This window comes from Pyxicephalus adspersus, chromosome 3, assembly GCF_032062135.1.
Source record: "Pyxicephalus adspersus chromosome 3, UCB_Pads_2.0, whole genome shotgun sequence".
Lineage (NCBI taxonomy): Eukaryota > Metazoa > Chordata > Amphibia > Anura > Pyxicephalidae > Pyxicephalus > Pyxicephalus adspersus.
The window spans coordinates 87,410,798-87,425,043 of NC_092860.1; the positions used below are offsets into that span (position 1 = coordinate 87,410,798).

General features: G+C 35.5%; 1 protein-coding gene across 10 annotated transcripts in view; it reads left to right on the forward strand.

Annotated features, from left to right (window-relative positions):
• PDLIM5 (PDZ and LIM domain 5) overlaps positions 1 to 14,246 on the forward strand; it is a 97,241-nt gene that overhangs the window by 57,849 nt on the left and 25,146 nt on the right. For 7 of the 10 annotated variants that reach the window (XM_072405574.1, XM_072405577.1, XM_072405580.1 and 4 more), the window contains 6 exons: positions 39 to 211; positions 2,116 to 2,146; positions 6,378 to 6,407; positions 7,851 to 7,985; positions 10,621 to 10,743; positions 13,501 to 13,629. In XM_072405574.1, coding sequence (XP_072261675.1) covers positions 39 to 211; positions 2,116 to 2,146; positions 6,378 to 6,407; positions 7,851 to 7,985; positions 10,621 to 10,743; positions 13,501 to 13,629 — 621 coding nt within the window. The remainder of the gene's footprint in view (positions 1 to 38; positions 212 to 2,115; positions 2,147 to 6,377; positions 6,408 to 7,850; positions 7,986 to 10,620; positions 10,744 to 13,500; positions 13,630 to 14,246) is intronic. The other 3 variants (XM_072405576.1, XM_072405578.1, XM_072405579.1) reach the window with 3 other exon arrangements.

The following is a 14,246-nucleotide window of genomic DNA, read 5'->3' on the forward strand; positions in this document are numbered from 1 at the left end:
AATAAAAGTTTTTGCTTATTTTTTTTTTCTATTCTTAGCCCTCCTCGGAAACACATTGTGGACACAAACACAGATTTCTACCATACTCCGACTTTTAGCGATGCCAGCAAAAAGCGTCTCATAGACCAAACTGAAGACTGGCACCCACGCACTGGTACTACTCAGTCACGTTCTTTCCGCATTCTTGCTCAGATGACTGGCACTGAAAACCGTAAGTAATAGCAGCAGTTTAATGGACAGTAGTTTTTATTCTCAATGTGTGTGCAATAAATGCATTTTTAGTGTACCTTCAAAGTCCAGAAAACTAGAAATCCACTTCTAGCTTTTTTTTGGACTTTCTTTGACTATAAAGTTTGCTATACAGCGTGTCGGTGTTTCAACTCATACCTTTAGTGTTTACCTTCACCAATCCAGCACCAGTATACAGTACAGTGTCCATTATTTCTAGTTATAGGCTTATCTAAAGGGTGTAAAAATACAAAGAATATTCCCGTATTGGAGGTGCAGTTAGATCCTGTACTAATCACAATACACATAAGACTGGGGTGTGTTGGGCATTGTTGGGCATAGATCACGTTGTGATGTTAATGGTATATTGTAAACAAATATTTCTTTTCATAGCTTAGACATTTTCAAGCACTATCAAGGGTGAATGTTTGGAGAGTTGGCAAAACTGGCACTAGCAGGGGGCGCAGGCCAATTGGGGGTGGAAAAAACATGGAAAACATGAGGATTTCCTAAGCTGGTGTGCACTGATCAATGTGGATCTGTGTAGGGAGGGTGGAAAAGCTTTTGAAGATGCCTTTACACACATTCTGTACCTAAGCTGTATGTCCTCTGGCAAGGCCAAATAATATATGGCGGTAAAGTTGTTTGAAAAAAATCTGTGAGTGAGCATGGCAAGTTGGTCATGTTGGAGTTGTCTGGGACAGCAAGGAAGGTGAGGGTGTCCACTTTGGGTTGTAAAGATCACTAGTGATGCTGTGACTTGGGGATACACACTTATTACAGCCAGTGGGCCTCCATGGACAGTGCTGGGCAATGTAAAAGACATAGGTGAGATCAGCCTGCATGTTCCTCGAGTGGTTTCTGCCTTCTGAGTCTCCATTCCTCATCATACTGTTCAGCTTTTCATGTGCTGTTTTGATTTATATGCCTACCATGTGTCTATTTTTATTTTGGAAGGCATGACTTCAATCAAAGTGTGCTATCAAGTTTGTGCTAGTTCAGTCTGTTACTTGTTATCTTGTTGACCTTTCCTATGATGTTTGTGTATAGGACAAATCACATCATGGTTTTGTTTTTGTCTAGTGCTTCCTATTTTCTATATTTGTACCAGGCAAAGTTAGTTTATAACAAACATTTGGCATTAGCACTCTTTCTAATTTAGTGATCGTTGCTCTATCTGTCTGCCTCACATTGGCACACAATAAACACCACATAATATTGTGACTGTTGCTTTACATTTTTTGGGTATTTTTATTTTCAGGTGGGGGGTTAAGGTTGGCACAAAGATCCCTAGCTAAGCCACTGTGGATATTTTATGACTGATTTAATAAATTTGATTGTGCAGTATTGGGGTATATTTTTTTTTCAGTAAAAAGCTTATGTACAAATGGCATAGGACAAATGAATGGTACAACAGTTTTGGTAAAATATATTTGACATTTAAGACTATTTTGTTCTTCCACAAATGAAATTGTCAGTGATGGGCTACATACTTAAAAAAATTCTGTCCCCCTAATTTCTCAACCAGGGTCCTTCCAGGGTTTGCTGAACAATGAGACCATTTACCATTGACATTAATGAACTATTTGGGTATCTGTAAAAGTAGGATTCTTCCCACTAGACAACAACATAGGAGACATTTATCCCAATGACCACTAGTCCCATGTACTACAGTATAAATATTGGCAGAGGTTCCCTAAGACCTGAAAGTTATTTTGAAGGGTTCCCCCAAGTTTGAGATAGTCTTTCCTAATCCATAGTATATAATACAACTATATGATGTTATAAGGGTGTCTGCCTTTGTCTATCTAAGTTTTAACTGTTTGGTTGCTGTTTTTACACATTGCATTTTAGCTGGTAACTACTTTTTTCTTCTTCATATTACAGTGACGGAACCAGAGCCTGAAAATGTGCAAAAGTAAGTGCTTTTTATTCAATTTGTTTCTTCGTTTAAAATGAAGATTAAAAAATACTTTAATGAATGCTTCTTCTTCTTGTGAGCACCCTATGGAATTGTTGTGTGGAATGTTTACGTAAGCGGGATATCTTTTCTCCCTGTGTTTTCTAACACATCTGATGTGATGCCAGCTTTCTATTTTAATTTTTTATTTAAATTAACATAACCAGTAGCTTAATCATTTTAGGGATTTAACAAGATGATTTGGCATTGATGTTTTTTGCATTTACCTTGTGTTTGTTATCTATGTTGTTTACATGGTCCTTAAATTTGTGGTAATAACCGTTTTGGTTTTTTTTTGTTTTTGAGTGTATTTTTATTTCTGTTTGTGGAGTATGTTTTCAGTGGCTTCAGAAAATGGCATACGGCATGCAGTCATAAAGGCAAATATCTGTGCATGTCACTGGAAAAAGCTTTGTAGTTGTAGTGGTTTTATTTCTTGATCAGATTTCCTTTCCTTATTTCTTTCTTTTTTTCTATACTTTGTCTTTGTAGGGAAAGGATTCCTGTGCCAATAATTAGTCCAAAATATACAAAATTGCGTGATTGGCACCATGGTGTCTCAGCTCGTACTTTAAATGTGCAGTGATTTCTCTTCTCCTAAATAATTTTTTCTTTTCTATACTTTGTTTGCTGCATGAAATTGACAGAGCTGTATTGTTACAAGTCAGATAGAGGCCATTGTTAATGCGTGCATCATTTTCATGTTCTGTTTAAAAAAAACACACTTTGTCATAAATAAGCTCATATATTTAGTAATATAATGCATGCTCATTTGGCAAATTGCTTCAAACTGTTGAGGGTTTGTTCTGTCAACTAGTATATTGAGGGAAGATTGTAAAGTGTTAAAAGACTGGTTAAATGAAGGTGTAATGTGGAGTGAATCAATAGAACTTTATTTTATGCTTTGAGTGGATTGTCACAGACATGTCTGCAGCATATCTGTGTTGCCTCTCCTAGTGTATTCTTTACTGGAATACATGGAAAATGTATTCCCAAGTAGGGGAACTAGGAGGGTCCGCTCACAGCTCAACTTCTCATGAACAGGGAGTGAACGATCTCCTTAAGCCAAACCACTTCATACAAACTTTCAAGAAATGTATGGACCTACCTGGCACTAAGCTGGGGAATGCTCGATGGCATATGATGAAAAAATGTGCTATTGCATTTAGTGGCATGCCTAATCAATTAACTGATCCAGAGCTGCAGAGAACTTCTATGCAAATCTCAACATTTATAGTTATGACTGAGCTAAAAGGTATGACACTAAATAGTATATTAGAGCTGTTTTACACAACTCCACCACTCAGTGTAACCTGGTGAAGAGAAATTTTACCTGAAGAACAAAAATGTAACACTATTTATTAGATGCGGTGGCTGCTCTTTTTCTGAAAAAAGGAGACACCTTTGTAGTTTCTTTGTACATCCTCTAAGATGAACTGGAAGCATGCAACTCAACTAATGTCTTCTATATCTTTAAGTGAATTCTAAAAGAAATGCTGCCTAGGCATCTGTGAACTGGTAGGCTGCAATATATTACATCTTTGTTTTTCAAGTTGGAGATATGCTTTAAGAAATACAGTAGTACCTTCTTTCCATACCTAGGCTGTAGACCGGACAGTAAGAGAACAAAAGACCCAATAGGTCATCTCTCTATTCTCTCCTCTTGTCAGCATGGTTCTTGTCAGCACATATGCATGGACTGCACTGGATTAGATCCAGTTCTACCCCTACCCCTACCAATCAAAGTGCTTCTGTACTGGGTATTAAAACATACTGTCAAATTCAGGTACTTACATTAGATTACCTACATTACAAAAATCATCTGAACTTTCCACCCTTCTTGTTGGGCAGGAAAGACTACAATGATCAACAGAAGGGGAACTCAAGGCTTAAATTTTGCTAAAAAAAAGACTTGTTTATAATTTCATCTTCCTATGTCTGTGCCTCTAATGATTATTTTGGCAAGCCGCGTCACTGAAGGCAGCCTCTAACTTTTTCCATCATATGCTTTGTTTAAAAAAGTTTCAGACAAGTTTACATTACAGAAAAAATGTGACCCACACCTGAAAGCTTTGTTTAAAAATCAAGTAATTCTGCTCTTGTGCCAGGTATGCCCTCCATTGCATCATTTTTTTTTTCATTTCAGTATTGCTGTAATACAACCAACAAAAGTCAATTTTTAAAAATTCTTCTACTTAGTTTCAAGTGGAAGTATTTCCTTGGTTAGGAGATGTCAGATATTAGTATTAGTACCAACCTAATACTGTAGATTTACAACCCAAAACCTCGTTCCATGAAAATGTTGTAATATAATGTAGAATTATGTAAGCATCCTAAAAGCTGATCCTAAATGGTTAAACCATAGCTCATCATTTATGAAAACTGAAAAGTTTTGGAATGCTTTATATGATTGATTCTGGAAAGTACAAGTAGTATTGTGAATATAGTTACTGCACTTCATAAATTGGTGTAACACAATAAAAAAATGTTACATCGATACACGTTGCAGGAAATATTTCAAGAAGGTTATTTGGAAATGTATTGCTTTTCTCTTCACAATTAAAGTTGTGTATCTAGACCTTTTAGTTGTGCTATTTGAACAGTATTTTTGGGCCTAATAAGTGAGAAAAAGCTTTCTTCTGCTTCTAAAAATAAAACTGTTCACTAGATATATAAATATAGAGCTTTACATATTGTGAAACAATTGTATTACTACATAAAAAAGCTTCATTCAACGCATATTGTTATTAAGGTGAAAAACTGCATTGTGCTATATACAAGTTTGTTACATTTGTACATACGTTCATCACTATATATCACATGCTTAATCTATGACTTGTAAAGGGTATATACTTTAATATTTAAAACAATTCTGGTGCTACTGAATTACTCTAATAATTTCCAAAGTATGGTCATTTTTAAGTGCCTTTCTCTATCTTTTAAAATGGGCATGTATGGGGTCTTTTTTTATTGACATTTTTTTTTTAAATAAACCCCATGAGCAGTTATTCACCAAGCTTATGTAATATAATGTATCATATGATTTTTTTTTTCTGACTATGCAATAAAGCGTATTTCCTTGTTTTCTGTGTGTGATTGCTAAACAGTTCTTTGCAGTCTATGTTTATATGTGTAGACACAGACATTTCATTAAACACTCCCTACTTACATTTCTTCATCTCGTCTTTCTAACAGGCAAAGGTGTTTTAGCACAGTTCGACAATATAGTTTAACCACTAGGGAAAAAAACATATTAGAAACCTGCATTATTCTGGATACAACCATATATGCACAGTTGATCCAGATGAAGGCAAAAAAATAATTTATAAAACATGGTTCAATTTACTCTAATAGTTCCTGATTCTGTGAAGCAATCAGATGTTGCCTGCATCAACAGTCCCTGATGTCATTCCTTTTAAACTCTAATACCCAGTTATTTTCTGTGCTTCTAGAAAAGCATCCAGATTTTGAGCAGCAATTTGTTGAATGTGCTAAAACTACTTCCCGAGGGAGAAGAAACCCTTAAATTTCTTCTCCAGATGCAGAGTGCCCTCTTGTATTGCAATGACTTTAAAGTGAAGAATTTTTAAGCAAGATGTCTATATGGAACATTTTTATGTTTATATAGGGTCTTCATATTCCTCTTTAAATTCCTCTTCTCAAGGGACAATAGATTCAGTCCAGCTAATCTTTCCGCATAGCTGAGCTCTTTCATGCCTCTAAATCTTAGTATATTAAAGGTAATGAAAGTGAAATAGCTAAGACATGCAAGTTACTGGTGTTATTAAGTATCTGGTTGTGCGGGATTCCAAGGTGTTAAAAAAATGTATTTGTAGGAACGACTTTTAGGGTGCCTAGTTGTATAGATCCAATATTAGAACTGGACTGGAAAGGTCAAATAAGTGACACTAAGTTTGTAATATTCTATAGTTAATGAGCTATTGCCAACTACCCAGATAAGATTCCTAGGATAGAGAAAGCTTGGGACTGAAAGGAGTAAGTAAGTGGACATCACTTCAACTACTTCTGTGCAGACTGTTACAGTATTTTAGGTGTTACAATTCCTTAATGTTTTGTAAAGAAACAAAACAAACATTCTTCTCCCATGACTGATTACATATGCTTTGTATTGATTTTGGTACTTCAGACAACTTCTGATGTCTAACATAAAAACTCTCTTTGTATCCAGGGACAGTAAAATTTCTAATGGGAAGATCAGGTAACTTTTTCAAGAAATGATTGTTAACCCAAATTTGCTCAAATAGATGGTCTATAACCAAACTGATCTAGTGTCATATGATTTATTTATATTATGTGGATTACATTTACTTATCACCACCATATTGCCTAAGGTTCTTCACTAAATACACAATTTGCTGTGAATAGTGACACGGTCATCCAACTTTAATAAACTTCATTTCTAAGCACTTGCCAACCATTCCGAATCCCTACTGTGGGCTGTAAAAATTAAGTATTTTTTGAGAAACTTTTTTTTGCAGATGATGGAAGGTTAGTGTACATGGGGTGTGAGTAACCCAATTAGCCTCATTTTTTGGATTTGGAATGTTGGCAAATGTCCCTTCCATTATACTCCAGATATAACTCAGCATTGAAGAAACATTAGAAATTATCTGGATACAGCTTTAGCTTTATCTTCATAGATCATTCTTTTATTTTCTTCTGTGCATACATTTTCCACATCATGCATCTTCTTAATTTCACAAAAAAAACAAACAAACAATGGTACTCACTTTAATATTTGCTGTGATGTTTTGTCACATACATTGTTTTTTGTTTTTTTTATAATCGCATATAGATAAAATATTTTTTTTTTATCTATTTCACATTATGCCTGAATTAAAATAATGCCTGGGTTATTTTACACCTGCGTTAAACCGCAACGTTCTGCAGCACATTTATCAGCTGGGGTGGAACATGGCATGGTTCAAGCACACATGTTGCTTTTTGGCAGTGCAGTTACTTTTCCTCCTCTTGACAAAGAATCACATGGCAGTCGCAACTATGTTCAAATGCAGTTACCTGCAGTGCAGTTTGCTATGCGCCTGGAAGTGGCAACCTCCACTGCATATAAAATAGGGGTCTTATTGATGGAGCAGAGAAGATGAGGAAATTCCTCCCTATTTCCCCTGAATATTCATCAATCAGTTATGCTGTTGCTGTATATTGTGACATTGTTAGCAATTCAGTGATTTATTATTTTATTTACCAGGGATTTACCAAGTGGCCTATCTTAAAAAACATAGAATTTATTAATATCATGTTTATTCATTTGTAACATTTACATTGGATAAATACCAAAACTTCCTCTGAAAGAGATATAATAAACCAGTGGCCGATCCAATGCCGTCTAACAAAAAGTGAAATATCAAGTTTTGTGTTTCACACTTTCCAGCTGTGGAGCTGCATCAGCAATGTATTTAATTCCCTGCAAGCTCCCAATGCTTTTAAGTCTGATTGGTTTTGGTCTGGTAAAGTTTTAAGCTTGAAGCAAAACTAATCCTTTTGGCTCTGCTAGAAGCAAAGTCATAGCAAGTTACTGAAAATGGGCACTGTCTGATTGGTCATTTTTCATTCAGTGATATATTGTCTGCCAGACAAAACAGTTACTGACAAGCTCAAACTCTGTTCAATTCTGTTCAAGCATGTCCACAGGTCTTCCTATTCAAACTGAAGGTCAAGTGATTCCTGAGACTACAGCGATGTGTTCAATGGGTACCCAAACAGAGAATATACTTTATACAGATGAAATGTCACCTATAATTCCTCCATTGCTAAGGTCTAATAGGATTTATATAATTACTAATACACCTGCTGGAGAGTGTTTCACTGATTTCATTCAGTGTGACAGTATTGCACTGCTGCTTTTGTATAACCTGTCACTTGCAAGTATAGCTTCTTTGTCATCTGTTTTTTTATATGTAAGAAATCCCTGAAAACTAATTTCTCATCTATACATCTTACAGCTTGAAAGCGCTTAACCTAAAACTAAATAGTTACATTCAAATAATGTTTTTAAAGTAAATTCTTGACTCCTAACTTTATGCAGTAATATCAAAGAATAGTTTTATTTCTAAAGAACGGTTCTACTTTAGTTAGGTTACTTTGCTATGGTATATTTTACCTTTTAATTTTTATTCCCCACAAAGTTACATGGTAAGCAAGTCAGGTTGCAAAAAGACATAGTTCGGTCCATAAATATTTGGACAGACAACTTTTTTCTAACTTTGGTTCTGTACAATACCACACTTAAGTTTAAATGAAACAACTCAGATGCAGTTGAACTGCAGACTTTCAGCTTTATTTCAGTTGGTTGAACAAAAAGATTGCAAAATGTGAGGAACTAAAGCCTTCTTTTACACACTCACCTCATCTCAGGGACTCAAAAGTAATTGGACAAATTAAAAAGCTGAAAATGAAATGTTCATTTCTAATACTTGGTTGAAAACCCTTAGCTGGCAGTGACAGTCTGTAGTCTTGAACTCATGGACATCACCAGATGCTGGGTTTCCTCCTTTTTAATTCTCTGCCAGGCCTTTACTGCAGCGGCTTTCAGTTGTTTTTTGTTTGTGGGCCTTTCTGTCTGAAGTTTAGGCTTCAACAAGTGAAATGCATGCTCAGTTGGGTTCAGATCAGGTGACTGACTTGGCCATTCAAAAATATTCCACTTCTTTGCTTTAATAAACTCCTGGGTTGCTTTGGCTGTATGTTTTGGGTCATTGTCCATCTGTATTATGAAACGCCTCCCAATCAGTGTGTGCATATAGCTGGGTTTGAGCAGACAGTATGTCTCTGAACACCTCAGAGTTCATTCGGCTGCTTCTGTCCTGTGTCACATCATGGATAAACACTAGTGTCCCAGTGCCATGGCAGCCATGCAGGCCCAAGCCATCACACTGCCTCCGCCATGTTTTACAGATGATGTGGTATGCTTTGGATCATGAGCTGTTCCACGCCTTCTCCATACTTTTTTCTTGCCATCATTCTGGTAAAGATTGATCTTGGTTTCATCTGTCCAGAATGATTTTCCAGAACTGTGCTGGCTTTTTTATAGAACTGTGCTGGCTTTTTTAGATGTTTTTGAGCAATGTCCGATCTAGCCTTTCTATTCTTGAGGCTTATGAGTGGCTTGCACCTTGCAGTGCACCCTCTGTATTTACTTTCATGCAGTCTTCTCTTTATGGTAGACTTGGATATCGATACACCTACTTCCTGGAGAGTGTTGTTCACTTGGTTGGCTGTTGTGAAGGGGTTTCTCCTCATCATGGAAATGATTCTGCTATCATCCACCACTGTTGTGTTCCATGGACATCCAGGTCTTTTGGCGTTACTGAGTTCACCAGTGCTTTGTTTCTTTCTCATGATGTACCAAACTGTGGATTTTGCCAGATTTTGAGCTCCTTTGATCGCATGTTGTCTTCCACATAGACGCTTCCCCTCAAATCAACTCCGGGCCTTGTATCTGCTTAATTGATAATGACCTAACAAAGGAATTGTCCACACCAGCCCATGAAATAGCCTTTGAGTCAATTGTCTAATTACTTTTGAGCCCCTAAAGTGAAGTGATTGTGTAAAGAAAAAAAAAAAAGACTTTAGTTCCTTACATTTTTATGCAATCTTTTTGTTCAACCCACTGAATTAAAGCCGAAAGTCTGCAGTTCAACTGCATCTGAGTTGTTTCATTTAAAATGAATTGTGGTAATGTACAGAACCAAAATTAGAAAAAAGTTGTCTCTGTCCAAATATTTATGGACCTACCTGTAAGTACATCAAGTTCAACCATAGCTACATATAGCTACATCCCATTGACATTCTAATGGCGGCAACAGCAGTAGTCTTAGGCTGCTGTTGTGCTTTCATTTGTGGCTTATCAGTGTGTTAGGTGCATTTCTCACCCCATGAATAGTATAGTGGATACTTTGAATACTTTAGTTGTGTATTTAATAAAGTGTAATGGCACCATCCAATCCACCACATGCCTTTTGTTTTGTTCTGTTTATTACTGATACCAAGTAATAGACAATGGTTTTAAGGAGAATTTCATAAGTGTCATTCTTGGGCCATTTAGATAGGTAAATGAGAATGAGTGCATTCATTACTTTTTTTTTGGTCAGGAATTGTACGTGCTTCACATTTATTCCTAGCATTAAACTGACACTCATTGTCAAATCTCACTGCAAAGTTGCCCCTTCATTCTGTCACAACCCATTAAATCCTTTTATACGGATTGCAAATCATCTTAAATAACGGTTATTTTTATCACTGAAATGTATGTTTGCACTTTGGTGTCAACACACTTCTAACTTTAACAAAATCCATCACTTGACCAAACCCTGTTTTTTATTCATTTAAAAAAAGCCTTTTTGTGATCTGTGTTTAAAACAAAACTGGTATGTATATAAATCGTCACACAGCAGGTCAGAACCTGAACCCACAAAAACAGCTGGAAGTGCCGAAACTTGTCCTGATTTTATTCACACAAATTTGCCTGATAAGATGACCGTGGATCCTTGTTCTTCAAAAAATCCACATGGCAGGTAAACCATTTGTTGTGGTCATTTGGTGTGCTTTTTTCACCTGTGTTTGAAAGTAACCACTGACATTGTTATAAAAGGTATAGCTTAGTATGATCCTTGCTAAATACAAAGAAAGATTTATCAACTTTGCTATATTGACTTAGGACACATTTACATTAAAATTACAGCTTTTGCTTCTCATAAACAATACCTGCTGTTGTAAATTTTTAAAATAGGACCTCTGCCTAAAGAAGAATTAAAACTTATTACAAGAAGAAAATTCTGTCTCTCTTCTGCAATAAAAAAAACTTACCATCCTGTTTTATAATTAACTAAACTCCCTTTCCTCATTCCAGCACAGATATTTTCAACTAGTCCTTCTTTGGGTTTGGAATTATTCATCCCAATTGACTGTGCTAGAATGACATAACGTCCACACATGTGCAGGGGGTTCATTCATTCCCAGCAGCCAGCTTTGCCAGGATTGTTCACTGAGCTGCATAAGCACAGCTCCATGTACATTAAACAGATTGTGAACAGGTAAGGTAGGTTTGTTTTATTACAGAAGTAATATAGCCTGTCTCTTTTGCAATAAAGAACCTGCCAGCTCGCATCTTTTTTTTTATTTTTTTTATTTTTTAGGTTTACTTACACTCCTTATGGAGAAAACCTCTTTGCCCCGCGGTGCATTCATCCTGCATTTTCAGTTTCCTTTCACATTTATAGCATGATTTCAAATTGTACACTTCAGTCCAGCAAACAAACACTTTAAATGCCTTACAGTAATCATACTCTGGTCACAAGCTTTGCCAAATATCGATATTTTCAATTCACTTGTACAATCCACACATTTATGACGTATGAGCAATTTTGCTGAAAGATGGTGGATATCCAATAGTTCTGGCCTTCAACAGAGTTTGAAGCTCACATCTGACATTCTAGTAAATTGGTTGTATTTATTTTTTTGGATCAAGTTAATAGAAGATGTGCATATAATCTCATCACAGTTTTGACCTGTCATGATCAGATTTAACATTAAAGTAAAAATAAAGATAAAACAAAAACACAGCAGGTTTTAATTTTTACATAAAAGTTTCCATTCCTACTTTAGAAGTTTTTCCCTTGAAGATTTTACTTTGTTTAAAAGCTTTTATTCATACAAAATATAATTTTACAGTACATTACAATGGTAAAGTACTGTGACCTAGATCTTTACAATTACACTGAAGTGTAGCAAGCTTCTGTTATTTGTTAAATTAGGGATAAATGGAGTTATTTTACCTTGCATGAACTTTTTTTCAATTTCTGGAAAGAATGGAAATTTTATAAATCTCTTTCCTTTTTCTTATATATATACTTATGTTTAAACCAACAATGAAAATTGTAATAATATTTTTGAGGGTTTCAGCTAAGAACCTAAAGGGTTTCTCTAATCAAGCGATTATTTAATTAAATAAAGGTCTTTGGAATTAGAATTAAATTGATATAAACCTCTATAACTGGTGTTCTTATATTAAGTACAGCTGCTTCTGGGGAAGTGTAATTAGAGTACCCTCCAAGATAATTCAGTTTGAATCCTTGAAGTTAAATGAACCACAAAGTAGAATTTCAGAAAAAGACGTGAAGTTCAGAATAAGTAATGTGCCCATCAACGGCTATATCAAAAGCCCCACCATTCTCTTTAAAGGACTGCTAAAAATGTACCTAAAATCAATAAAATAATATATCGGGAAATGCATTTTTAAGCAAAACTACTTATTAAATGGAAGTATGGGAAAGCTGCCTAATATAAGATTCCTTTATGTACTAAATTTTTGTAGTTAAAATGAAGATTTATTTTGAGGAGTTGAATTAATTACTGGTAATCATGAAAACTATTTTGAAGCGGAATTCAATAAATGAGCTTGATAATTCTTACACAGTTACAGAAATAAAGTTTTTCCCTCTAGCAAAATGTAAACCCTTTTCTCTTGTCTATAAAAGAAGCCAATCCAGTGTTTTAAAATTAATTGAAGGAGCAAATACAACTGAATAGGCAGAATTAGGTCCTCCCCCCAACAACCAATCTTAGCCATGCTGAGACCAGAATTAAGTTTGACATTCATATAAACATTTCTAGTGAAGAATTAATTACTGCCAATGAAACGCGTAGATGCGCAGGATTCTCTATCGGGGAACGTTTCAGTGATTGTCAGATTCACTGCTTTATTTATAGACCCTTTAGTGTTGATTGGTTAATCATCATGCTGAAACATTACATGCATCCACACTTTGGGCCTGATTTATTAAAGCTCTCCAAGGCTGGAGAGGATACATTTTCATCAGTGAAGCTGGGTGATCCAGCAAACCTGGAATGTATCCAGTCCAGGATTGAAAATAGTTGCTAGCAAAAAACTTTGAAGAAATCCATTCCAGGTTTGCTGGATCACTGATGAAAGTGTATCCTCTCCTGCCTTGGAGAGCTTTATTAAATCAGGCCCATTGTGTTACATGTGAAATATCTATTAGATATATGATCAGATCAGTCCTAATTTAGATCAGTTATTGAACAAGTAGGTGATGCATCAAGTATTTGAAGCTGGTCACAGGAATCAGTTGTAATTTGATCATGTTAATAATCAAAAATAACATTTAGACACAATCCCTAAGTGTAATGCAATTGCAGGGTTTACTTTTTCCTGCTCTAAAAAAAGTTAATTTTCCTTGTGAATTTTCTATTTGTTTTATCTATTGGCTTGCCTGCTTCTCATTCTTTCTTTTTTCATTCTTTTTCATTAGAAGGGCTTTGTTTGACAATCCTTTGGAGTCTCTGCCAAAATGTGCACCCTTTCCACCTGCTACTATTAGGACTCTAAATGTCAATAGTCAAGTAGCTACAATATCTAAAACTGCATCAGTTTACATGAGGTTAGACTTTTTTATTGCTCAATTTTTACATCTGACACTGATAACTAAATACAAAGAAACTAATACTGTACATGGATATGTCACATGATGTTGAAGTTCAGTCCAATAGTGAATGCTTCTAGTACACAGTTTATTGTGGTATTCATTACCGCCCAAATGAATTTTTTAAAGCTTTGGTACCTTTTACTCTCCTGAAGGCTAACTTTAGATGTGATATGGAGCATATCACAGCAAGCTTGTGCAGTTTAAGGATGTTCCCTTTAAAACACCTCCACCTACACTATAGAATAACCAGACACTTGTTGGAAAGACAGCAATCTGTACTGTAGGAATGTTTGACAACCCAGACTGCCCAGTGCATGATATTGTGATGAAAGTTTTTCTTATGTTTACATATTTTCAGTAGAGAGTGTATACAGGTGTTTTACATTTACCTAAAGTTCTTCTTTACTCTTGTGCACTTTTAAGTAATGAAAATTGCCTCCAGGTTGCAAACTGGTAAAACAGTTGTGCCTGGTCCAACACTTGTTAATTTTTTTAAATTTACTAATGTACTAATTTACTAATTGCCAATTGTTCTAGTACATCCTGCCCTTTTTAGTTTTTTCTTTCCAATT